General features: G+C 34.2%; 1 protein-coding gene across 1 annotated transcript in view; it reads left to right on the top strand.

Annotated features, from left to right (window-relative positions):
* The window catches only part of SGCZ (sarcoglycan zeta), a 1,155,154-nt gene that overhangs the window by 648,749 nt on the left and 480,109 nt on the right, over positions 1 to 26,296 (top strand). The window contains exon 2 of the mRNA XM_074383946.1: positions 20,330 to 20,524. Coding sequence (XP_074240047.1) covers positions 20,330 to 20,524 — 195 coding nt within the window. The remainder of the gene's footprint in view (positions 1 to 20,329; positions 20,525 to 26,296) is intronic.

The following is a 26,296-nucleotide window of genomic DNA, read 5'->3' as shown; positions in this document are numbered from 1 at the left end:
GGTGGTCCACCTGCCTCAGCCTCCCAAAGTGTTGGTATTACAGGTGTGAGCCACTGCACCTGGCCCTCAATTCATTTTAACTGCTCTGTTTTGTCCCACGCTTTAAATATACCACATTCTCTATTAATGAACATTCATGTTTTGTCCCCAATATTTTACTATTACAGAAACATACTGGAACATCTTTTCTTCTTTATAAATATTGGGGTTTCCATAATGTATATACAGAAATTATGAGATATAAGTTATCCATATTTTCAGTTTAACAGCTATTTTCTTAATCTTTCTTCAGAGTAGTGGTACCAATTCATATCAACAAGAGCAGTTTTTAAGGATTCTGGTTTCACTTTATATTTTCCCATCACTTGCTTTAGTCATTCAACTCAAATTAGCCATACATGTACGTCTCTTTCTGGAATGTCTATTTTAATCCAATGGTTTACTTCTTTACACCTACATAAGCATCTAGAATAATTTAGCTTTAACAAGTATTGACATCTTGTAAGGTAACTACTAAGTTTACTTTTCCCAAAATTGCTTATTCTCCAATCTTCCCTAATAAACAAAAATTTATTTGCATTTTGAAGCAAACAATCAGTTTTCTCTAATTTAAAGTTAGAAAAATAAGTTGGTGGCTAATAAGGGTATAACTATATTCTGAGAGAACAGAATTGTTTTCTGTAAATGTCATAAACAATCCTTTTTTAAAAAAACATTTTTATAAAATAATTTTATTTTCTTTTTTATGTTTTTGATGTATCTATTTTCAATTAGTTACTTTTAATTTTGTATTTCTTTCAGTGTTGCTCAATTTTCTCCAAATTCATGTATGAGTTTTGCATTCCTGTTTTCTTGCTTTTTCTTTGTTTGAAATACTACTGTAGAGGTTAACTTTTTTCCTTCCAATGATAAAGATCATGGCTGACATTGCTATCACAAAAAATCAAATTAACAAAAGAAAAGCATAACAAATTAGTTTGACGATCGTTTTACATGACTGTGGAGCATTCAGATTGAAGCTCCAAAGATACAGTGTAAATAATTTGATTTCATTCTTAGGTTCAATAAAGCAGGAACAGCCATGTAGAAATGTGATTGTACATAACGGGTTTGAGCTGATAGTAGTAGACAGCATGAGAAAACCTAGCAAGGCCTGTCTGCTCAGATTCTTCTTGATCTCTTGCTGTAGCATTTCTTCTTCTCTGGTACATGGTGGGATCTGTCTAGAATGAGGGTCTTTATTTATTTATGGCCAGCTTACACAGAAAGCTGGGGGAAAGTTAGAGTGATACCTTTATGCTTTATGGCTGTCGTTAAGAAAAAGGATTGTGATTTCTATGAACCACTTTGAAGAAAAGTTCATTTGGCTTGCCTAAGGGGAGGATAAAGGCTGGCAGACTGGAGGATAGGACAAAGTGAGAAAGAACCTTTGCTTCGGAGACTGCTGCAGGGGCCCTCATTTTGGAGTATCATTTTTTGAACCCCAACATCAACATCTTGGCTTATTCTTTATTCATTACAACCCTAAAGGTTATATGAAACCTGCATCAAATGCTTCTGTGAAGCCAGAGAGTGATCACTTCCTTCATCAAATTCCTAGAGTATCTGTTACTCATGTGGAGATTAGCGACAGTGGTTGGACTGCTGCTATGGGACCCATAGCGCCCTGGAGTTTCAGTGACTAAGCACCTTCCGAGACATCTCTGTAGTGTATGCATGTATCCTATGTGCAAATTTCCTTAAGGGCATCTAGTTCCTAACTCTATTCTATAGTTTAGAAGAACTCACCTTCTCAAGTTAGGACATTTTATTTTTTCATGGTCTAATCAGAAAACTCTTCCATTTCTTATTTATGGCGTTTCTCAAACATTAATCAATTCCTGTAAGCTTCCTAACATTCCCCATATTCATATTCTACTTATGCTATTCATTGAATATTTTTCTTTAAATTAACTTACTAACTCTATTTAAGTAAATGCATTTTAAAATATTTTTTTACACTGATGCAGTAAATTGGGAACCAGTTTATCCTGCCATAAGAAAAGAGAAAAGATAAATGCAATGAAAATAAGACAAAGTTATTACAATCCAACTAGAAAGATAATGTTTGGCTGAAAAAATTCTCTAATAGCTCTTTTTTGTATGTATGTGGAGGAGGGTGGAAGAAATTGGTAATGTGTTTATGAGCATATAAAAGAATTGCTACATGATATACTAAGAAAGCTTGGAAGCAAATTTAAAAGGGTATCAAAATTGTTTCATGTCATGCTTATTTACTATCTGGAATGATTACACTTACCACACACAATAACTCCCTACCACCAGTAGTACAAATTTCACATATGGAGAAGCACGAATTACATTCATTTGCATATTTCTTTATGGATATAATATCTGTAACAAATGAAAATTAGAGACAGCGTATGACATATTGTCATGCTTAAAATGCTTTGCATGTATAGGTATTTAGTAAATATTCATTGGAGAAACAGAGTGAGAGGTTAGGGAAACAAAAACACCAGCAGTAAATCCCATGTCAATATACAGACCTGAATTCAAAAATCCGTTTTTTTATTTTTTTTTTTTTGTTTTTTTTATTTTTATTTTTTAATTCATTTGTGGGACTTTGAGTATGCTGAATTTTTGGAGCTTCAGATTGTTCGTTGATAAATGAGAGTTGGTGACAGTCACTTTTATCAAGTGGTACAAATGTGTGAAGGAAGTGATCTGTGTAAAGGACAGGCATGGTGCTTTGTCCATGGGCTGAGTAGGGTATGACTTTGAAAGTGAGTTCAGGAATCAAAAGGTTCCTCCTATCTTTCCTGCCCCTGTGAATTCCTGGAAAAATTCCTTAACTTCTCAAGGTTTTATTTTCCTTACCATATAAAAAAGGATAATAATAAAAAACCTTCCTCTCTGGGTTGGGAGAGGATTAAATGAGTTAACATTTTGTGGGCATTAGTGTCTGACACATGGTAATCTCATGTGATTATTTGCCACTGATATCATTATTGTTGTGAATTTTCTTTCTTCCCTTGAGTGAAGGATTATTGACTATTAAGATGTGTAGTTCTAAAAATGATTCATTTTCATTTTATTACAGAAAATTATTGGGATGGGTATGAATAAATTAATTCATTTTATTTTATTTTCAGATTCAATAGGAATGCTTAGCCTTCTAATGTAGGAATATAAGAAACTTAAGCTTGGCATTAACATATCTGGCAAAGAGGAGTAAAATACTGTTAAGATGTAAACTATTGTAGATATTACCAGAACATGTATTAATGCAATTTCATCTTAATGTTGTATTATGAAAACAATTTAGTGAATAAGTACTTCTATGTTCATCTTTAAATTCATGTATCCAGGATAAAAAAAATCATGTAATATTTCAAGTGAATTTCAATAAGTGGAATTTTCACTCTTTGAAATTAATTTTTTAAGTACTTTAAACAATAAGATAATTGTTTATTTCTTTTCCTGTTCATTGTAACCTATCTTTTCTAAAGTAATTTGTACAATGAGTAAATAATATAAATAAATAGGCAAGTAAGTATCCAGGACTGCATTGGCTGCTGGTATTTTATTCTCAAAACCAGCAGTTGACATAATTTTAAACAATCTTGTTTTATATAAGTCTAGTCAAACTCCTTCAATATTTGTGCTGTTTCTTGATTGTAAGCTAGGTAATTTTAAACCAGTTAAATGTAACATACAAAGGTCGCCAATTTATAATATGGTCAAGGCCTTTTTGGATCATTAAGTAGGAGACATAATTATTATGGCTTGGAATATAGATCTCTAAGCCTCTGGAGAAAATACACTTATAAATAAGTAATTTTGTACAATGCAGTTAGAAAAAATCTTATACATTGAGAGTATCTAAAATGTGGCTTTGGAAAAAGGTTTGGAGCATGTGCTTTGGTCACCACACAGTATCAATACGAATGATCAGATAAGTGGGTATTCCACAGCCGGAGCTGTGTACTCAGAAAATTGCCGGCCTCAGTGGGCAGGTGTTCCTAAAAACAGTGATTACTGGGTTTGATTATAGCAACATTATACTTGTTGATATGGTTTGTCTGTGTGCCCCCACCTGAAACTCTTCTAGGTAATGTAACCCCCTGTGCCGAGGGAGGGACCTGGTGGGAGGCGATTGGCTCCTAGGTGCATTTTGCCCCATGCTATTCTTGTTACAGTGAGTGTGTTCTCACGAGATCTGATGTTTTTTAAGGGGCAGTTTCCCCTCCTCTCTCTCTCTCTTTCCTGCCACCTCGCGAAGACAATATTTGCTTCTCCTTCACCCTCTGCCATGACTGTAAGTATCCAGAAGCCTCCTCAGCCAAGCGGAACTGGGAGTCAAATATCTTTCCTTTGTAAACTCAGTCTTGCGTGTTCTTTATAGCAGGGGAAACAGACTAATAAACCTGTTAAGGTAATAATCAATCTCAGTGAAAAAACTGTTAGTCATTTTCTTTCCTTCAATATCTGTAAAATTATCTTTTTACATATATTAATGTTAAATTATTTTGTATCAGTTCTAGCCATTTCAAATATATTAACTGATTGAAAGTTGTTTTCAATTGCACAGTAATGAATTAAAATAAAACAAAACTCTTTAAAAGTGTGTGGAAATAAGAGGCAGATTGGGGTTGGAAGCTAGTTATATGAAATGTCTCTTCAGTTATTCAAATTACATTGAATATTGAATTGAATATTTTATCATATTTCCAAAATCTGGAGGTATGCATTTTTCAGCACTTTATTCTCTGAAGTTCTTAAGTCAGTGATAACACAACTATTTCTTTCAGAAATTCTAAATATTACATAATTTTCCTTAGAAAATATATTCACTGACATGAAGTGAAGAAGGAAAAGCTCTATGAACTAATATTTATGTCTTAGATAAGCTGTTACACATTTCCACATTTAATATTTACGTAAGTTTTTAAGGTAGGTGAATCTGCCCTTATATAAAGAAACAACCAAGTAAGAACAAATATGCTTAGTGTGACATAAATAGCACATGTTAAGAAGAGTATTGAAATTTAAGGTTTTATTAATGCCATCCTCTGACCATCACACCTTATATTCTTGTTGAAAAAGACATACCTCAAAAGTTCAGGAGAAATGAGAAATTTCATTCAGTCATCTTTACTGAATACTTGCTGAATGCTTAACCACATAATGTGACAAATAGTAGGTACAAAATAATTTGTTTATTCAATAAATATTATTGAGCACCTACCTGTTCTGCTTGAAGGAGTTACATGAAGAAACAACCCAAAGCCCCTGTCTTCATATGGCTTATGTTTTAATGGATCTGACAGAAAATCAACAGATGAATATTTCACCTGATGCTAGGCAGAGATAAATACTTTCAAACAAGAAACAAATGAGGGAGAAGAAGATAATGAGGAATGAAGGTTAACTGTGTTCTTTTGTATAAAGTTGTCATGGAAAGCCTGGCTGAAAACAAATGATAGTTTGTTTACACACACACTCACACATACTCATACACATTCACACACACTCCAATGCCTCATGGAATTCTGGTTCTTTTCACTTCTTTGTCCTCACTTTGGCGTTTGACCTCTCTGCTCCAGGTGCACCTGCTTCCCTAGTCCACCCTGAACTAGTATTTTCCCCTCCCCACCTGAAATGCTCGTATGCTCAATTGCTGCAAAGCTCCCTCCTTCACATCCTCCTGGACTTTACTCAAAACTTCGGTTTCAAAGAGGCTTTTATGGGCTACCCTATCTAAATTGCAACATGCATTTTTATTTTCCTTCTTCCTTGACATTTTTTAGCTCCTCTTACCATTTCACTTAACATATTACATTTATGTTTTCTTCACTGTCTGTGTCCATCAATAGAATGTAAACCCTGTGATGACAGGGATTTTTGTTTGCTGTTGTCACTATTTTATCCATCACTTCTAGGAAAGTGCTTCGTAAGTGAAAATTCTCAGCTAATTTTTATTTAATATATAAATAAACATATTTGTGTTTTGAAAATATATTTCTTGGCCGGGCGCGGTGGCTCAAGCCTGTAATCCCAGCACTTTGGGAGGCCGAGGCGGGTGGATCACGAGGTCGAGAGATCGAGACCAACCTGGTCAACATGGTGAAACCCCGTCTCTACTAAAAATAAAAAAAAATTAGCTGGGCATGGTGGTGCGTGCCGATAATCCCAGCTACTCAGGAGGCTGAGGCGGGAGAATTGCCTGAACCCAGGAGGCGGAGGTTGCAGTGAGCCGAGATCGCGCCATTGCACTCCAGCCTGGGTAACAAGAGCGAAACTCTGTCTCAAAAAAAAAAAAAAAAAAAAATATATATATATATATATATATATATATATATATATATATATATTTCTTTAAGCTAAGGAATAGAAACAAGAAAGAAAGCAGATGTTGGAAAACTGTAAAATTATTTTGTTATAAATAAATCCTGAAACAGAATGCTGACAGCAAGGACCCATATAAACAGATCTATGTGAAAAGTATGAGAAAGAATGATGGAGCTATTTACCTCTAAAGAGGAATATAAGATCTAAGTATCAGTAAAATTATTTGGTTTTCAGCTGCAATTAATTAAAATACTGTGTGCTCTCAATAGAATCAGTAAAATCAAAATGATTAACTCAATTTTTTATATTTAATGTGATTCAGAAGCCTCCTAGTTAAGAATACTACTGATTCAGATGTGGGGCTTATATTTAAAGTTAGAATGAAAGATATTTTCAAATATTATTGTCTCAAAAAGCTTCCTTTACCAGTCCTGTCATATCATCTGGCCCAATATGTGATATGAAACAGGTACAGCTTTTCCAATTTCCAAATGAAAAGTCTATAATTGTGTAATATTTTGACTCAAATCCAATTTCTCACTCCTACCATACCCCTGAATATGTTTCCAGTTGCTTGAATTATATTCTTTCTGCACACATTCATCCATCCATACAGTCAACCAATATATATTGATTATTTAATGAAGCCCATGGAAGCAACAATGGAGTAAATGACACTATAGTGATTCCCAAAGTGCTCCCTTTTCTAACTTATAATGAAAATCAATTTAATTTCAGCAAAATCGAATATTAAAACCTCTAGGAAAATCCCTGACAGGAAGCAGGCAATCAACACAAGTGAGTTTTCTTCTCTTTTGTTATTTACAGAGTGCCTAGTACTGTGTTTGTTGATAGACTATGAAAGAATTGCAAGCAAAGAGTTTATAATTCTATTGTGAGCTAAGACCAAAAAAAGAAAAAAATCATAAAGCAGCAGAAAACAGTACATTTTAAATTAAACATATTCATTATGAATTTGTCCTTTATTCATCTCCACAAGTGAGATACCCAAAGCAGAACACATTTCCCATGTTTACTACCCTTTTGAAAATTTTACATCAAAACAAATTTGACTACTCTATAAATAATTTACATTAATCTGGTAAAAAAGAAATTTGTCAGAGTGGAAAAAATGAGTTTCAATAAAGTATTTTGAAATTTGTTTGCAAGATTAATCATGACCAGTCACATCTTTTACTTTATTATCGGGTTAGGGAAGCCATTCTCTATTACCTTTTTTCTCATTACATTTTTCTGCTTGGTGTTAGAATACAAACCAATATCCCTTCCTCTTTCTCGAGAAGTTTTCTTACTACTGTATATTTTCTTGTTAATCCTTACTGTTTTAAGTAGTGTGGGCTTTCTGCTTGCCCAGTTAAGCTCTTCTGCTGTGTTTCTGACAAATTTGCTTTTCCTTAAAGATTTTTCCTTCTTCCCCTGCTGCGAACTTGCAAAATGATTTGCCAACGGGTGTCTCCTGCTTGCAATCAGTGTAAATGGTGCCCATGGACTGTCTGTTGTTTTATCTCTTTGTGTTGATAACCTCTAAGCAGGCAAAAGACTTCTTAGTTGCCTTCAAAATTGCATTAGTGGCTAAGTGTTTCTACTCTTAGTCAGCAGAGAAGATCTGAGAATGAAGTGACTTCAAAGTTAAAAGCCCAAATTTAAACCTGTGCCTAAATAAATGTCTAAAAAAGTGATTGAATTTTCATCCAGTGAAATTCTGGATAACTACTTCCCTTGTAAAACTGCTTGATTTTCGGATGCATGAGGTATGTAAACAAAGCTATGAATGACTGAAAAAAGATCTTTTTAAATGCCCACATTTTGATACAAGTTGTTTTTGTCTGGGAATATATTTCCCTTTTAGTGCCTATTCAGATTTCTCTTCTCTGTCAGGCTTGGCTAGAATCATCTATCTCCTCTCTCAAGAGGCAGCCCATTTGACTCAGATATCTTTCATCATTCTTGAAATTCAGTTGCTGGGTTGCTGCTTTTCCATACTGCAAAACCCGACTACAGCATTTTCCATAAAGCAAGTAGAAGAAAAACTCCACTCCAAATGGCCGTTTTTCTTAAATAGCAAATTTTGACTATCATTATGTTGAAATGTGCCTTTGAGAATTAAGTATCGTAGATAGAGAGAAGTTTAAATTGCCATGGTAAGTGGACTTTACTGTATTGTTTCAATCTCTCTCAACATTAGTAGCTGTTTAGAGGCTCATTTTGTTGGAGCAGAAAATAAAATGTCTTTCTGGTATGAAAAGTTCACACCATGTAATTTGAACCCTTCAGGCATTATGTTTTGAAAATTATACTTCAACCATGTATTTAAAAATTAATTCCAATAAAATACTTATACAGCACTCAAGTAGGGGTGGAAGATACATTTTAAAAATGAGTACTTTTACTAGTTAAAATGAAAAGGGCACTTTAACATCCTCCTTTTCTACTTCCAGATTGCCTTTATATAAGTCAGTGTAATATTCATTTGAGACTTGAGGAAACTGGGGCAGACAGAGGCTAAGTGACTTTCCCTAGGATGCATGTAATGCAGTGGCCAGACTGGGATCTGAACTCGGCATATCAGTCTAGGACTGGATTTTAAACTATTGTGTGTCATTCCTTGCCTGAATAAACAACAGATGACTGATACTGTAGTGTTAAATCTAACATGATCAACACTTAATGAACAGTGACACCAACATGATTTACCACTTCTCCTAGAACATCAACACTCCCAGTGAGGAATTGAAGAGGTTTTAGAATCCAGATAAAATTTTTATGGTCACAAGGATGTTGCATGTTGCTATTTCAGCATGCCAAATGCTAGCTACATCATCAGAAATTAAAATCAATTTCCCGAATTATCTGGCTTGTTTTCCAGGACTCACATGTTTCTCTTTTTCATTTGTGTTTCCTATAACAGGGAACACAGGTCTAAGCTCAATTTATATTTTAATTTTAAGGAATCAAATTAGTGAGTCAGAAGAGCAAATAATTTGTTGTTTACCTCTAGCATTTGAGTTTGTCTCTTTGCATTATATTCAGTGTTTATGTGAGTAATATTATAAAATTGTTAAATGTAGTATTTAAAAAAATATCAATTATATGTTTCAATACATGATTGTGTTCTGTTTTCAACTTTATCTTTTGATTGACTAATGATAAAATTTGGACTGGAGATAATAGGTTCTTAATAGTTGGACTTAAATTAACTTTCTTATTTCCTCAAGCTTTTGTACAAAGCTTAAGAGTCCTTTTTCTCTTTTTGATGAAACTCCGGTTTTTAAAAGCTGCGTACCAGATCTCACCTCCAGACTTAGTTCTTACTGCTAGTTTTAAATTGTTCAAATCCCTACACTTACAGGGTTATAAAGCAGCTCATCTGTGGCACACACTTAGGTGGGATCATTTATTCATCCTTTCAAACAATATTTCTCCCTTGCAGAAAATAAAACAAGGCATTCCATTGATAGTTTTTATTCAGACCCTTAATATACCCAACAACAACTTAAAGGAATTGTCTTAGATATTGTATATTTCCTTAACCTTTTTTTTCTTCCTGTCCACTCACACCTGTTAACAGGAGTTACTTATTTTAGCCTTTGCTGTCTATCCAGAAAGAAGCCATATCTCTTAATATTCCTTTATGCCCTCCTTCTTCCACTTCCACTTTTGGAAAATAAAAAATAAAACCTCACTGAAGAAATAGAAAAACGATTGGGGTAGAAAAGATGAAGAGTATACTTTTACTTGCAGGCATTCTAGGTCTCAGACACTGAAATCCACTCAGAGCAAGCTTGGTGTAATGAGCCTCTGTAGGAGCATACTGTGGAGGAGGCTACTCTCCATACTGCTTGTCCCAGAGCCAGGCTCCTGCAAGCTTTAACCACAGCACAGCTATCTTCAATTTTTCATAAGCTAATGGGAGTCCTCCATCTCAGCATACTAGTGAATAAGATCAAGGAATATTCTCACTGGATTATTATAATTATTACCTGTCTGTATTACTCCTCCTTTGGGCAGCACAGCTGACCGGGCGATCTGCTGACATTGTCTCTATTTCCTCTGCTGCCACACCACTAAGAACACATGACCTCTCTTGGTTCCAGCTTCATCACTTCAATTATTGATCCCACATTAATTTTCCTCATTTCTCTTCAATTTTCCATTTCTTATCTTTTGTATACATTGATACTGATCCTGGGTTTAATACTGCTATACAAGACCCCCAGACACTCATCTATAATTCAGTTTAGTAAACTTTCTTTATCTCTCAAAAATTGTCTAAACGTGCTGTCTCCACTTTTTACTTTTTACAAAATTTTCTATTTATCTCACTCCAATTAGGCCATCAAATACAGACCTTTTTTTTTTTTAACCTCTCTTCTTTACTTTAGTCTCATCTTATGTGTCACTTGCTCTGAAATACGTTCTCCTTCTACCATTGTAAAAGTAGTCCCTGATTATATTACCATCCTTGTTATATTTATAGTATCTATCACTAATTAACATTATATGGCTTATATAAAGTATTTATTATATTATTGTATTTATCATCTTGAGAATATGTTACTATTTGATGTTATTATTTATTTTTCTATGTGCATATTGTGTTTTTCCCAAACAAATGAGATCCATAATGCATCAATCTTGACCTCTACCTTAACAATAGTTTTCACTCATAAATGTTTTATTAAATGAAAACCATCTTCTGCCCAGAATCTCAACTACTGTTCCCAACTCTGAATACTTATATAAAAACACTGAAATAATGATTTCAGCTAGTTTGGAATTATTAGTATATTTCCTGGGCCTTAGTATTTTGAACTATTGTCCCCTTACATGAGGCAAGGTACTAGTACCACATGGTCTCTGCTACCCTAATTATTTTGTCTTCCATTCCATCTATGTCAGTAGAAGTCACCAAAATTCTCTAGGGCTACATTATTAGTGATGAACCATGTTTAGGTTATTCCAAATTAATTCATTCTCTTCTGGTGTCTATATGCTGTGTTTTTAAATTTACCAAACAAACTAGCCCTGTCTGAAAACCAGGTTTTCCTTACCTTGGGAGAAAAATGTCCAAAAATTTACATCTAATTCTGTGTGGCCAGGCATCTTTCATTGAACCTCATAACATCTTTCCAGAAATGTTATTTACCTTATTAGATGAAATACTATATTTTAAAGTGTATTCCTTTGTAGAGAAATTTCAAAGTGCAAATTTAAACCAGCTCTTTCCTGAATTGCATGAGGATCTAATTCAAGTAAATGCATTTAAAGTAATATAAGCAATGCGAATACTCATTTTGATCCAAGAAAGCCAAAAAGTTCCTTGATATTAGCTAAAAAAATAGATTTTTGAAGTCATTTTATTCTAATGAATGCTTTTTAAACAAAAAATGTGATATGAAACAGAATGGCAAAACTAAGATAAAGAGGGTCCTAGTTACTATAAGTAACCAAGAGTAGAGTACAAAACCTTGAGAATCAAGAGAATTGTGAAACAGATGTTGATGGCATTGAATTAATATTGCAAGGGAGGTAGAGAAATAGTATGAAACCTGAGAAACATCTTGGTACTATGATATTGTCTCTCAGGACATTGTGATTAACTCTCTGAAATCCACTTTTTCTGAGAAAATAAGTATCTCTGCAATTTCAGTATTGTTTCGTAGATTCCATTAGAGTGACAATAGTTAAAAGAAACTTTTATTTGAAGTTTCATAATGCCAAAGAAAGCAAGATATTTCAGAATATAGTTAATACTTAAAAATGCATTAAAAAAATAAAAATAAAAATTAATTTTTTAAAATGGATCATCATTAAACAATTAAGGCTAAAATTGTAATGTTTCAAATGTAGGATAGTTTGCATAATCACTTAGAATTATGTTTCTATCCTTCTGCTAGTACTACTATTGCACTGTAACAGCACCGAAAGATTTGTGATCTTGAAAAACACTCAGACTTAACAACAGAAAAAGAACTTTTAAAAGTCTAACCTTGTCTTACTGCAGCAGAAATGTGCTAATTTATTTTGTGATAAAGACAGTATATAAAGTAATAATGTTAAACTAAGCTTTATTAAATAAAATAATATTGAATTTTTTGAGATAAGCATAGCTTTAACTCAGTAATTTTTTGATAACTTTTAGCCTTTTGTTATCTCATTTGCTTTTCAAAATTGTGAGAGGCATTTGATATATTTACTGAATCTCTTGATTCACCAAAATATTTCAATCTTACTGCTGAAAGACAATTTTCTTTGTAGTTGTGTGTGTGTTATTTCAGAGATTGACTAAGTTTTATTTCTAATGCACACTAATTTCACCTTCATATTGAAATGTAATTTGTAGAAATGGAACATTCTAGAAAATAAGTTTGCTTTAATATGAATTACAGGCATTCGGTGATCTGAAGAGTCAGAACATTTAACTCGGACATTTTCAGTGACCAGCTCTACAAAGGGAAGGTCTCCTACTGGCTAGTGAGGAACCTTCAGTCTCCTGCTTTCTCCTATGCTCCTTCTACATCCTCACTCTCCCCCTTCCCTGCTACTCCTTGTCCTTCCCAGTAAATGTGATCATCCCCAGGGTTCCTTTATTCTTCTTTGTTTTTTAAATTCTGCTTTCTAAAAATTTATATATATATATGTATGTGTGTGTATATACATATATGGCATGTGTGTGTATATAAATACATATATATCTATCTATCTATATATATATATATATATATATACACACACACACACACATCTACCCCAAAATATGTATTTGTTGTATATATTTTGGGGTAGATGTAGCATTTTGATATCTGTATGCAATGTAGAATAATCAAATCTGGGCAATTAAGATGTCATAACCGGAAACATTTATCTTCTATTTGTCTTAGGAACATTACAAGTCCTCTCTCCTAACTCTTTTGAAATAAACAATAAATTATTGTTAACTGTAATTTCTCTACTGTACTATTGAAATACTGAAACTGATTCCTTCGATGGAACAGTATTTTGTACATTTTAACCAAATTCTATTCATCCTATTCTCTTCTGTATTATCAAAACCACTGTCAAAACTTTGAAACTTCTACCAAATTCCTCAGGTAAAGTCAATTCCTTGAAAAGTTATCATCTGCTATTAACACTTATATTACATGACATGGTGGGTTTCACATCTACACCAAATCAGAGCTTAATTAAGAAATAAAGCTTTTTGGTAGGTTTTAAGGAACTAGTAAATGTTAACTTAAATAATAATGATAAATAGGGTTATTTATATTATGAGAGAACTTGCTGTGAATCATCTGTTATCAGTACTGTCAATTCACTTAAAATTATGATACTGTAACAGCTTATTCAACTATTTTTGTTCTATGAAGCTTAATATGCCTCAATGATAAAAAATGGAAAGATAATTAACAGTGCATTAATGCAATTTGAAATTATAGCAATTTTGGAATTAAAACAAAAAGAGGAAAAGCCAAATCATTTATATAAAAAATTCTCAACATTGAATCTGTAGATTGCTTTTTGGCAATACGGTCATTTTCACAACCATTGATTCTACCTGTCCAGGAGCATGGGGTGTTCTTCCATTTGTTTGCATCATCTATGATTTCTTTCAGTAGTGTTTTGTAGTTTTTCTTGTAGACATCTTTCACCTCCTTGGTTAGGTATATCTCTAAGTATTTTATTTTAGTTTTTGCAGCTATGGTAAAAGGGATTGTGTTCTTGATTTGATTCTCAGTTTAGTCACTGTTGGTGTATAGCAGAACTGCTGATTTGTGTATGTGATTTTTATATCCTGCAACTTGGCTGAATTCATTCACCAGTTCTAGGAGCTTTTTGGAGGAGTCTTTAGGGTTTTCTAAGTATATAATCCTATCATTAGCAAACAGCAACAGCTTGTCTTTCTCTTTACCAATTTGGATGACCTTTATTTCTTTCTCTTGTCTGATTGCTGTAGCTAGGGCTTGCAGCACTATGTTGAAGAGATGTAGTAAGAGTGGGCATTCTTGTCTTGTTCCAGTTCTCAAAGGGAGTGCTTTCAACTTTGCCCCATTCACTATTATGTTGACTGTGGGTTTGTCATAGATGGCTTTTATTATATTGAGGTATGTTCCTTGTATGCCAAATTTGCTAAGGGTTTAAAACGTAAAGGGATGCTAATTTTGTCAAATGTGTTTTCTGCATATATTGGAATGATTTTGTGATTATATATATCACAAAATCATATATATATATATATATATATATGTTATTGCACTTTAGGCTTTGGGGTACATGTACAGATCATGCAGGATTGTTGCAAGGTACGTACATGGCTATGCGGTTTGCTACCTCCATCCCTTGTCACCTGTATCTGGCATTTCTGCCCATGTTATCCCTCCCCAACCTCCCTACCCCATGCTATTCCTCCCCTATTCCCCCCAACAGACCCCAGTGTGTGATACTCCCCTCCCTGTGTCCATGTGTTCTCATTATTCAATGCCTGTCTATGAGAACATGCAGTGTTTTATTTGCTGTTCTTGTGTCAGTTTGCTGAGAATGATGGTTTCCAGATTCATCCATGTCCTCACAAAGGACACAAACTCATTGTTTTTTTGTGGCTGCATAGTATTCCACGGTGTATATGTGCCATATTTTCCTTGCCCAGTCTATTATTGATGGGCATTTGGGTTGGTCCAGGTCTTTGCTATTGTAAACAGTGCCTCAATGAACATACATGTGCATGTGTCTTTATAATAGAAGAATTTATAATCCTTTGGATATATGTCCAGTAATGGGATTTCAATGTGGTTTTAATTTGCATTTCTCTAATGACCAGTGATGATGAGCATTTTTTCATGTTTGTTGGTCTCATAAATGTCTTCTTTTGAAAAGTGTCTCTTCATGTCCTTCACCCACTTTTGAATGGGTTTGTTTCTTTTTTTCTTGTAAATCTGTTTTAGTTCTTTGTAGATTCTGGGTATTAGCCCTTTGTCAGATGGGTAGATCACAAAATTTTTCCCCATTTTGTTGGTTGCCAATTCACTCTAATGATTGTTTCTTTTGCTGTACAGAAGCTCTGGGGTATAATTAGGTCCCATTTGTCTATTTTGCCTTTTGTTGCCAATGCTTTTGGTGTTTTGGTCATGAAGGTCTTGCCTATGCCTATGTTCTGAATGGTTTCGCCTAGGTTTTTTCCTTGGGTTTTGATGGCCTTAGGTCTTATGTTTAAGTCTTTAATCCATCTGGAATTAATTTTACTGTAAAGTGTCAGGAAGGGGTCCAGTTTCTGATTTCTGCACATGGCTAGCCAGTTTTCCCAACACTGTTTATTAAACAGGGAATCCTTTCCCTAATGCTTGTTTTTGTCAGGTTTGTCAAAAATCATGGTTGTAGATGTGTGGCGTTGTCTCTGAGGTCTCTGTTGCGTATATCATATTTATTGACTTGAGTATATTAAAGCCATTGCATTCCTGGCATGAAACTCACCTGATCATAATGAATTATATTTTTTATATGCTATTGGATTTGGGTAGCTAGTATTTTGTTAGGGATTTTTAACATCTGTATTCATGAGTGATACCGGTCTGTAGTTTTTTGTCTTTTTTGTTTTGTTTTGTTTTGTTTTGTTATGTCCTTTCCTTGTTTGGTATTAGGATGATACTGGCTTCATAGAATTATTTATGGAGGATTCTCTATTTCTATTTCTCTCTCTTTTTCTTATTTTATTTTATTTTTTTATTTTTGAGAAGGAGTCTCACTCTGTCACCCAGTCACCCAGGCTGCAGTGCAGTGGCACGATCTCTGCTCACTGAAATCAATCTCTGCTCACTGAAATCTCTGCCTTTCAGATTGATGCAATTCTCTTACCCTAGCCTCCCAAATAACGGGATTATAGGCACCCACCACCACGCCCAACTAATTTTTGTGGTTTTGGTGGAGACACGGTTTTACTATCTTGGCCAGACTGGTCTCAAATTCTTCTTTTTTTTTTTTTTTTTTTTGAGATGGATTCTTGCTCTGTCACCAGGCTAGAGTGAAGTGGTACAATCTGCTCACTTCAGTGTCCACGTCCTGTGTTCAAGTGATTGTTCTGCCTCAGCCTCTCCAGTAGCTGAGATTACAGGCGTGTACCACTGCACCCAGCTAATTTTTTGAGCTTTTAGTGGGGACAGGTTTCACCATGTTGGCGGGGATGGTCTTGATCTCCTGACCTTGTGATCTGCCTGTCTTATTCTGGCAAAGTGCTGGGATTACAGGTGTGAGCCACTGTGCCCGGCCTCAAACTTTTGACCTTAAGTGATTCACCTGTCTTGGCTTCCCAGAGTACTGAGATTACAGGTGTGAGCCACTGTGCCCAGCTCGCTCTTTCTCTAGCTTTTGGAATAGTGTCAGTGGGATTGATACTAATTCCTTCTTTGAATATCTGGTAGAATTCAGCTGTGAATCCATCTGGTCCTGGAGTCTTTGTGGGTAATTTTTTATTACAGTTTCAAGCTCACTGTGTGTTGTTGCTCTATTTAGGGTGTCTAATTCTTCCTGATTTAAGGTAGTTTTACAGGAATATATATATATATATATATATATATATATATATATATATATATATATATATTTTACAAGAATATAAATCCCTGTATGTTTTCAGGAATTTTTCTATCTCCTCTAGGTTTCATATTCTATGCACATAAAGGTGTTCATAGTAGCCTTAAATGATCTTTTGAATTTCAGTGGTGTCAGTTGTAATATCTCCTATTTTCATTGGATCTTCACTGTTCATTTTTTGGTTAATTTTGCTAATGGTCTATCAATTTTATTTATCTTTCAAAGAACCAACTTTGTATTTCGTGTATCTTTTGTATTTTTATTTGTTTGTTTCCATTTCATTTACGTTTGCTCTTACGTTTGTTATTTTCTTTATTCTGCTGGGTTTGGGTTTGGTTTTTCTTTTTCTCTAGTTCCTTGTGGTGTGACCTTAGATTGTCTATTTGTGTTCAACAAAGCAAATAAAAACATGAAGTGGGGAAAGGAAACCCTGTTCAATAAATGGTGTGGGGATAATTGGCAAACCACACGTAGGAGAATGAAAGTGGAACCTCTTCTCTCATCGCATACAAAAATCAACCCAAGATGAATCAAGGACTTAAATCTAATACCTAAAACTGTAAAAATTCTAGAAGATAACATGGGAGAAACCCTTCCAGACATTGACTTAATCAAGGATTTCATGACTAAGAATCCAAAAGCAAATGCAATAAAAACAAAGATAAATAGCTGGGACTTAAACTGAAGAGCTTTTGAATGGCAAAAGGAACACTCAGCAAAGTAAACAGACAAATCATAGAGTGAGTGAAAATCTTCACAACCTATACATCTAACAAAAGATTATTATCCAGAATCTACAAGGAACTCAAACAAAATAGCTAGAAAAAAAATCCCATCAAAAAGAGGACTAAGGACATGAATAGACAGTTCTCAAAAGAAGTCATGGCCAACAAACATGAAAAAAAGTTCAACACCACTAATGATCAGGGAAATACAAATAAAAACCACAATGCAATACCACCTTACTACCTCAAGAATGGCCATAATCAAAAAATCAAAATTGAGGCATTGGTGGGGATGTGGTGAAAAGGAAATACTTCTGCACTGCTTGTGGGAATGTAAAGTAGTAAAACCATTATGGAAAACAGTGTGGAAATTCCTTAAAGAATTAAAAGTAGAACTATCATTTGATCCAACAGTCCCACTGCTGGGTACCTACCTAGAGGAAAAGAAGTCATTACACAAAAAAAGATACTTGCACATGCATGCTTTTAGCAGCAAAATTTACAATTGCAAAAATATGGAAACAACCCAAATGCCCATCAATCAATGGGTGGATAAAAAGGCTGTGGTGAGTGTATGTATGTATATATATACATATATATGTGTATATGTGTGTATATATGTGTGCGTGTGTATACATATATATGTATACATATGTATATATATGTGTATATATATGTGTGTGTGTGTATACATATATATATTTTTATGACTGAGTAATAGTCCAACATGCATACATGCAGATGCATTGTATGAGTAGTTGGAATACTACTCAGCCATACAAAGGAATAAATTAATGGCATTCACAGCAACCTGGATGGGATTGGGGACTATTCTAAATGAAGTAAAAGTAAATCAGGAATGGAAAACCAAACATTCCATGTTCTTACTCATAAGTAGAAGCTAAGCTATGAGGATGCAAAGGAATAAGAATGATACAATGAAATTTGGGAACTCAGGGAAACAGTGAGAAGTGGGCGAAAGATAAAAGGCTACAAATTAGGTTCTATGTATACCGCTCAGGTGATATATGCACAAAAATCTCACAAATCACCAATAAAGAACTTATGTAACCAAATACGACCTGTTCCCCAAAAACCTATGGGAAAGAAAAAAATTGCAATATTTTATCTGCAGTAGGATTGGGTCAATGAACATTATAACAATAATTTTGTAGTACATATATTTTATATTAACATAATTTTAATTACTTATTAGTGCAAGTTTTACTTGTGTGTAATTTATTCAGAAGTACTTCTGTTAGATTAATCATTTAATGAAGATAGAATAAAAGCAATCTGAGAAAAAATCTGAAAAAAATAATACTGAACAATCATTGTCCTATAGAAAATTATAAAATCACTTTCCATCCTTCAGGTAACAAATATGTTATTCTGAAAACTGTACAATTAAGACATCTTCAGTACTGATTCATATTTTTTACCCTTATCTATATTTCTAAGTTGTATAAGACAGGAAAAAATTCATTTGCTTATTGAAAGAATTAATTCTAGAACCTGAATTTATGCATTCAATTTAAATATAGAATTAAAAAATGAAGAATATCATCTTCACTTTTTCAAAACTGACTTCTAATTTTATTACATTATGAAATTGTATAGTATAGTATATGGTGTTCTTAGAGTTCAGTGTTTCTTCTGATAACTCATTGAAATAAAACTAAAATAACCAACAGAATTCTCAATTAAAACTTCTAATTTATACCTATTGCCTAAATAAATCCACACAAACATGTTTTTTTTTTTTGTTTTTTTTGTTTTGTTTTTTTTTTAGTTCTTGAAAATTCGCTGACATTTTTATTGAAGCATATATACTGAACCATTTGTATCCTACATGTTTAGAGAAAGGTAAGGAAAATTCTCGTGTTGTAGTTAGTTTCTGTCTACCACAAAATAGGTAAAGCATAGTCTAAGAGTAGCTTGGTGTATTAATCTATTTTTGCACTGCTAAAAAGAAATACCTGAAACTGACTGGGTAGTTTATAAAGAAAAGGAGTTTAATTGGCTCATTGTTCTACAAACTGTACAGGAAGCATAGTGGCTTTTGCTTACGGGAGACCTCGGGAAACTTACAATCATGGTGGAAGGCAAAGGGAAGGCAGACAGGTATTACAGGGCAGGAGAAGGTCCAAGAGAGAGGAGGGAGGTGCCACCCACTTAAACAACTAAGACTTTGAGAATTCCATTCCCCAAAGGGGAAAGTTCACTCCCATGATCTCATCACTTTTCACTAGGCGTCACCTTCAACATTGGAGATTACAATTAAACATGAGATTTGGATGGGGACGCAGATCCAAACTCTATCACTTGGACATGAGTAGAGTTCTTTGTTTGCTGGTAACTGGAGGTAGATCTGGTAGTCTTCTGAGCATCCCAAGAGAAAAGCATACTGTTGAAATCGGACAAATCTGACTGGAAATAATGTATATTTTGTGGATATAACATTGAATTAAAGAGCTCTAAAAATCTGTATTGATGAAAATTATTCGAAGATTTCTGTAGCATTTTAATTACACAACAATTATTTGAACACTCACTTCCCATTATTTTAAGGTACATTGTGTCTTTAAAAAAAATCATTTTTTTTAATGTTTCTTTTCTTTCCTTCTTTCTTTTCCTTTCTTTTTCAGATGACCCGAGAACAATACATACTAGCAACACAACATAATAACCTACCAAGGACAGAAAATGCACAACTTTACCCAGTGGGAATTTATGGATGGCGAAAGAGGTGCTTATACTTCTTTGTCCTTCTGCTCTTGGTTACCATGATAGTTAACTTGGCCATGACAATATGGATATTGAAAGTAATGAATTTCACTGTGGTAAGTACCACTATGATTTTACATCTATTGCTTTTGGTTCAAAGACAATCTAGCTCTGTTATTTTAATTTCTTAATCAAAAGTTATTCATATCAGTCTTTACAAGGGTGTGTTTTTAAATTCCAAAGACAATCATATTTTAAGACTACATTCAGTTTGTATAGTCCTAACATGCATATGCTGTGACTACCTGGCATTTAATTGTGAGGAATTTACATGATGAGACAACATAGTACATTGATTCATTAGAAAGTTTGAAGAACATTTACCCAGTAAGTATTAGCTATTTCTTGCTATGCCTTAAAATCTAAGAAATGAGCCTGCTTTTAGAGGTAATATTTCACATTAAAATTAATATTATGAATTACATGTGCCTTTGAATTACTTCATATAATATATATGCTTCTGTATCTCTCTATAGCTGCTTTTGATATCATGCACTGCATGACTGAATCTAAAAGTCTGGAATTTCTCCTGAACTACATTGGCTAATGCCTATAATTTCCATCAGATGGTGACCCCATTCTTTCAGAGCACATCCCCCATAAATGGAAGATAAACCAGAAATCAAATCACTTTTTATTTTTGAGATGGAGTTTTGCTCTTGTTACCCAGGCTGGAGTGCAGTGGCACGATCTCAGCTCACCACAACCTCCGCTTCCTGGGTTCAAGCAATCTCCTGCCTCAGCCTCCCGAGTAGCTGGAACTACAGACATGCACCACCATGCCTAGCTAATGTTTTGTATTTTTAGTAGAGACAAGGTTTCACCATGTTGACCAGGAGGGTCTCGATCTCTTGACCTTGTGATCCACCTGCCTCGGTCTCCCAAAGTGCAGGGATTATAGGCATGAATCACCACCCCCGGCCCAAATTAAATCATTCTTTTACAAAAATAACTAATTACAAAATAATTGTGTAATGTATTAATGAAACTTGCTGCCATTTAATGAAAGTTTACAAGAAATCAATGAGTATGACTTATCTGGGAAAATTTTATGGTTTCAGCAAAGGCTAGTTTAGCTCATTTTATGTTTTCTGGCTGATTCCTTCAGTTTCTCTACTCCGATTTTAAACCATTCTGCCTTTGTTTGAAAACCTCAGATATCTATACATACAAGCAAGTGTCTTTCACTTGCAGACCAGATTGCTGTTATTATGTAGAACTCTGCATCCTCAGGAGTGAGTCTAAACCTGGCTATTTTAACTTCACTGATATTCCTATATTGGGGTGTTTATGTTTGTTTGTTTGTTTTATAAACCCCACTGGGTGTTACTTTAGCAAGAACTGTCTCTTTCTGACTTCACTAACACCTAATTCTAACTTGGCAACAGAATCGCGAAAGGGAAAATGAGCCTACCTTCAGCTCATGTTGTAAGGCACCACAATTATTTGTATGAGGAGGCTGGGAGGGCAGGTGGCCTGACCTTCCAGAGAGGAAACAGTGTCACTCTGCACATCAAAATAAAACAGCATATACTCATGAAGGAAAATGAGCCACGGTTCCATTTTTTTCCCACTAAATTATAATTTTGAAGAATATTCATCAAAGAAAGATGAGCAGGAATCAATATTTTCCCAGAGTTAAAAAAATAGTAACTGTTTGCTGAACATGGATATGTGTTCCAGGTCAGGAATCAAGGCATGAGGCCACTTGTTGGTGGCTAGACATTGAGATGAAAAATAATATGCACATTCTTGCATAGGAGATTGTCTGGGAATGTATCTGTATCTTTATCTAAGAGTTGGCCCACTTTGCTGTCTCATTAGGGAATATTTTGGCATAAATATCAACAACTTTAGCCATCATGTTTCTCTTCTCAGCTCTGCTCCTACCTTCTCTGACTATTGTCTGGGTGTGCTTCAGGAGTTATTTATCATATGGTAGGAGCAATGTTTATGCTCCTTCAGATTCTTTTGCTTTAGGTAGCAACTAGACTATGAGTTGCTGAAAACATTTTCAGCCTCACTTTTAACTAAAAATTCATGTTATAAAAGAGACAAATAGTATTCTTCAAATTTTGAAATTTCAGCAATATGATTTTCTCTATGAAAAGGCATCTTTCAAAAGCTTGTGAATAAGGGAACCAACTCCCACTTCAGGGATCATTGATTATATCCAATGACTAGACCACAGGAATTTTCAGGTTCAAGTCATGTAAGTTTTTCAGGCATATTTAAATTAGGAAAATATACTTAAATGCATAATTACATGGCTACACGCATCACACTCCCAATACTTTGCCCCATGCTGACACCAAGGCTGGTTAAACCATTCAAGGGAAATAATTGAAACAGTCACCTGTGTCCTGAGGATCTTCATGGGCCTCAGGGTTCCTATCACCCATGGAGCTATCTAATTTGAACCTCAGCTGGCCAGAATGTAAATGATAATGCAACATAGTCCTAAGGATAATTAAAAGGGGTTGTTTCCATAGGAATGTTGAAATTTATTTATTTATCATATTTTCCCTTGAGGTATGTCTTGTAAAAAATTATGATTTGACCTTTTTATAATCAGAAAGAAAACTCCTTCCTTCAGCCACAAAAAAACTATTTGCATGTAGCTGAAGTGAAATGCACAGATGAAATTTTCAGGTGTGTATTACCATGATCTTTGTGAGGTAACACACTATCTAGCTCAATGTAGTCATTCATAGTTTAGAAAAAATTCAGAATTTCTTAAGTAGGTGCAAATTTTAGCAATCCTGAATACTACAGATTATGTTGTAAATACCTGAAGGGTGTGAAATAATTTGTAGTCCTCTTCCAACAGAGCAGTAAAATAAAATCAATTTTATGTTTTTAATAGTGCATTATGTTTGCTTCTATATCTACAGTGAATATCAAAGACTAATTGCCATACTATTGCAAGAAGTAGAAAATCGTGTCAATTGTTTGGGCAGTACTATTGATCTGCACAAAATGTATTTCACTTTCTTTATAGCTATTGCCATCCAACACAGGGAAATATGTGACTGTTAATGTCTTTTATTTGAGCAAACTGGACACATTATTTTTATCAAAATATTATATTTTTAGCGTAGCAAGGATAGCTGCCAACATGTTTTATGATGCTTGTTGGAATCCATCAGTATGACTGATATTGTTGTGATGTGCATGATTGATATGCCCTTGATTTTTGGAAATAATTTGTGTTTTTTATTTTGTACAAAATAAAATTATTCTACTGATTGAGATACTCAGTTGTAGGAACCAAAAAAAAAAAAGAAAAAAAAAAAAGAAAAGAAAAGAAAAAAGAAAAACGAAAGAAATGACTTTATACTATAGGACTTAAGACTTAGGATGGAAATAAATAATTTCCTAGCTATCTGGCTATGAGAGCAGATAAATATAGGGAAGAGTTGAAGAGGGAAATTTTGAAACTTCATTTTGCCGAGATCAGTATAACCCATTTCCCTGTTATCAGTTGCTGTGTGGTTGATTACTGTAATATCTTTGCAGTTAGCATAAATAGACTAGTCTAGCAGATCTATCAAATACAGGCATCTTGCTGAGGCAGTATTCTTTTCTAGTTTCAAGACTCATTCTAAGTAAGTTAGCTCTATATTGGAGAATAGAAGATTGTTACAATAATAAAATACTGATTCTGTGAACAAAAAACCAACTAAAGGTTGGTGGCCTCTGGCTGATGTAATTCTGTTAGACATGCTAACTAACCAGCAAAAACAGGAAGGGAAATTTAAATAATATTAATGAGCAAATTCATGAATGCCATGACTTAGAAGTCAAGAATACTCAGACATGGGTAATAATTGAAGCAATCGATTAATTGGAAATTTGGGAAAATAATTCTCAGATGCTTGCATGATCAGTGGGATGAAAGTTGGCTAAAAGAAAATCCCAAGAAAATAATTGAATATCATAGTCATTTTGGATTGAAAGGGAATTGGTACAAAAATGATCTGTATATTAAAAGAGGTTACTTTAATTTACTCCATTTGGTCACTTGCCATCTGCTTAAATGCTCCTTTCCTTGATAAGAAAGTCATCTCATTAAGTCACTGTACAGTTTCATTATTATCAAATAGCTTTTAATTTTTATTAATTTTTAATTTTTGAGGGTACATAGTAGGGGTATATATTTATAGGGTACATAAGGTATTTTGATAAAGGCTTATGATGTATAATAATCACATCAGGGTAAATGGGGTATCTTTTGTCTCAAGCATTTATCTTCTGTGTTACAAACAATCCAATTACACTATTTTTGTTATTTTAAAATGTACAGTAAGTTATTGTTGATTTTAGTCACCTTTTATTCTATCTTGAGTTGGGAAGAATTGATGGCAAGGACTACCAGCAATCTTAAGTCTCCTATTGCTGATTAAGACCTCATAAGCACAGGAGATGCTCCCTTGATCTATGCAGTGATATTTATTAAATTGGAAAACACAGTTTGGGATTCAGAACACCACATTTCATAATTCTCAGTAGACCCTGCATTTAGACCCCATGCATAGCAGTAGTATATACAGCTGTCATCACTGACACTATTTATTATGAAATATTTCATCCTACAAAAGAAAAAACAAACTTTACCAATATTTTCTAACTTTATGTAGGTAACCACAATCCTGAATGCTTTCCTTGCTTTTATTTGGTTTCATATATGTGCATATTTGCTTGTATAAAATTAATCCATTATATTGTTTTTAATACACAATATATTCCTTGTGCATCTGCAATTCATTTATTTGCTGCTATACATTTCATTGAATGAACAAACATTATTTATCTCTTCTCCTAAGTTGTTTCCAATGTATTTTTTAATAATTTATTTATTTTAATTTAGGTGCATACTATATCTGGCATTTCTCCCCATGTTATCCCTTCCTACTCTTCCCTCCTTCCCCACCCCCCATTGTCTCTCCCCTACCCACCCCCCAACTGTCCCCTCTGTGTGATGCTCCTCTCCCTGAGTTCATGTGCTCTCATTGTTCAACACCCACCTATGAGTGAGAACATACGGTGCGTGGCTTTCTGTTCTTGGGTCAGTTTGCTGAGAATGATGGTTTTCAGATTCATCCAAGTCCCTACAAAGGACACGAACTTATTATATTTTATGGCTGAGTAGTATTCTATAGTGTTTATGTACCACATTTTCTTTGTCCAGTCTATCACTGATGGACATTTGGGTTGATTCCAGGTCTTTGCTATTGTAAACAGTGCTGCAGTGAACATACGTGTGTCTTTATAGTAGAAGGATTTATATATCGTTCTTTGGGTATATACCCAATAGTGGGATTGCTGGGCCAAATGGAATTTCTATTTCTAGGTCCTTGAGAAATTGCCGCAATGTCTTCCACAATGGTTGAACTAGTTTAGACTCTCACCAACTGTGTAAGAGTGTTCCTATTTCTCCACACCCTCTCCAGCATCTGTTGTCTCCAGATTTTTTTAATGATTGCCTTTCTAACTGTTGTGAGACGGTATCATAGTGTGGTTTTGATTTGCATTTCCCCTATCACCAGTGATGATGAGCATTTTTTCATATGTTTGTTGGCCTCATATATGTCCTCTTTTGAAAAGTGTCTGTTCATATCCTTTGCCCACTTTTGAATGAGGTTGTTTGTTTTTTTCTTCTATATTTGTTTTAGTTCTTTGTAGATTCTTGATATTAGCCCTTTGTCAGACAGGTAGATTGCCTAACACCATAAAAACACTAGAAGAAAACACAGGCAAAACCATCCAAGACATAGGCATAGGCAAGGACTTCATGATTAAAACACCAAAAGCAATGGCAATAAAAT

The sequence above is a fragment of the Saimiri boliviensis genome, chromosome 13 (genome assembly GCF_048565385.1).
Source record: "Saimiri boliviensis isolate mSaiBol1 chromosome 13, mSaiBol1.pri, whole genome shotgun sequence".
NCBI classification, from domain to species: Eukaryota; Metazoa; Chordata; class Mammalia; order Primates; family Cebidae; genus Saimiri; species Saimiri boliviensis.
The sequence above is the reverse complement of the archived record's forward strand: the minus strand, read 5'-3'. Positions and strand labels throughout refer to the sequence as shown.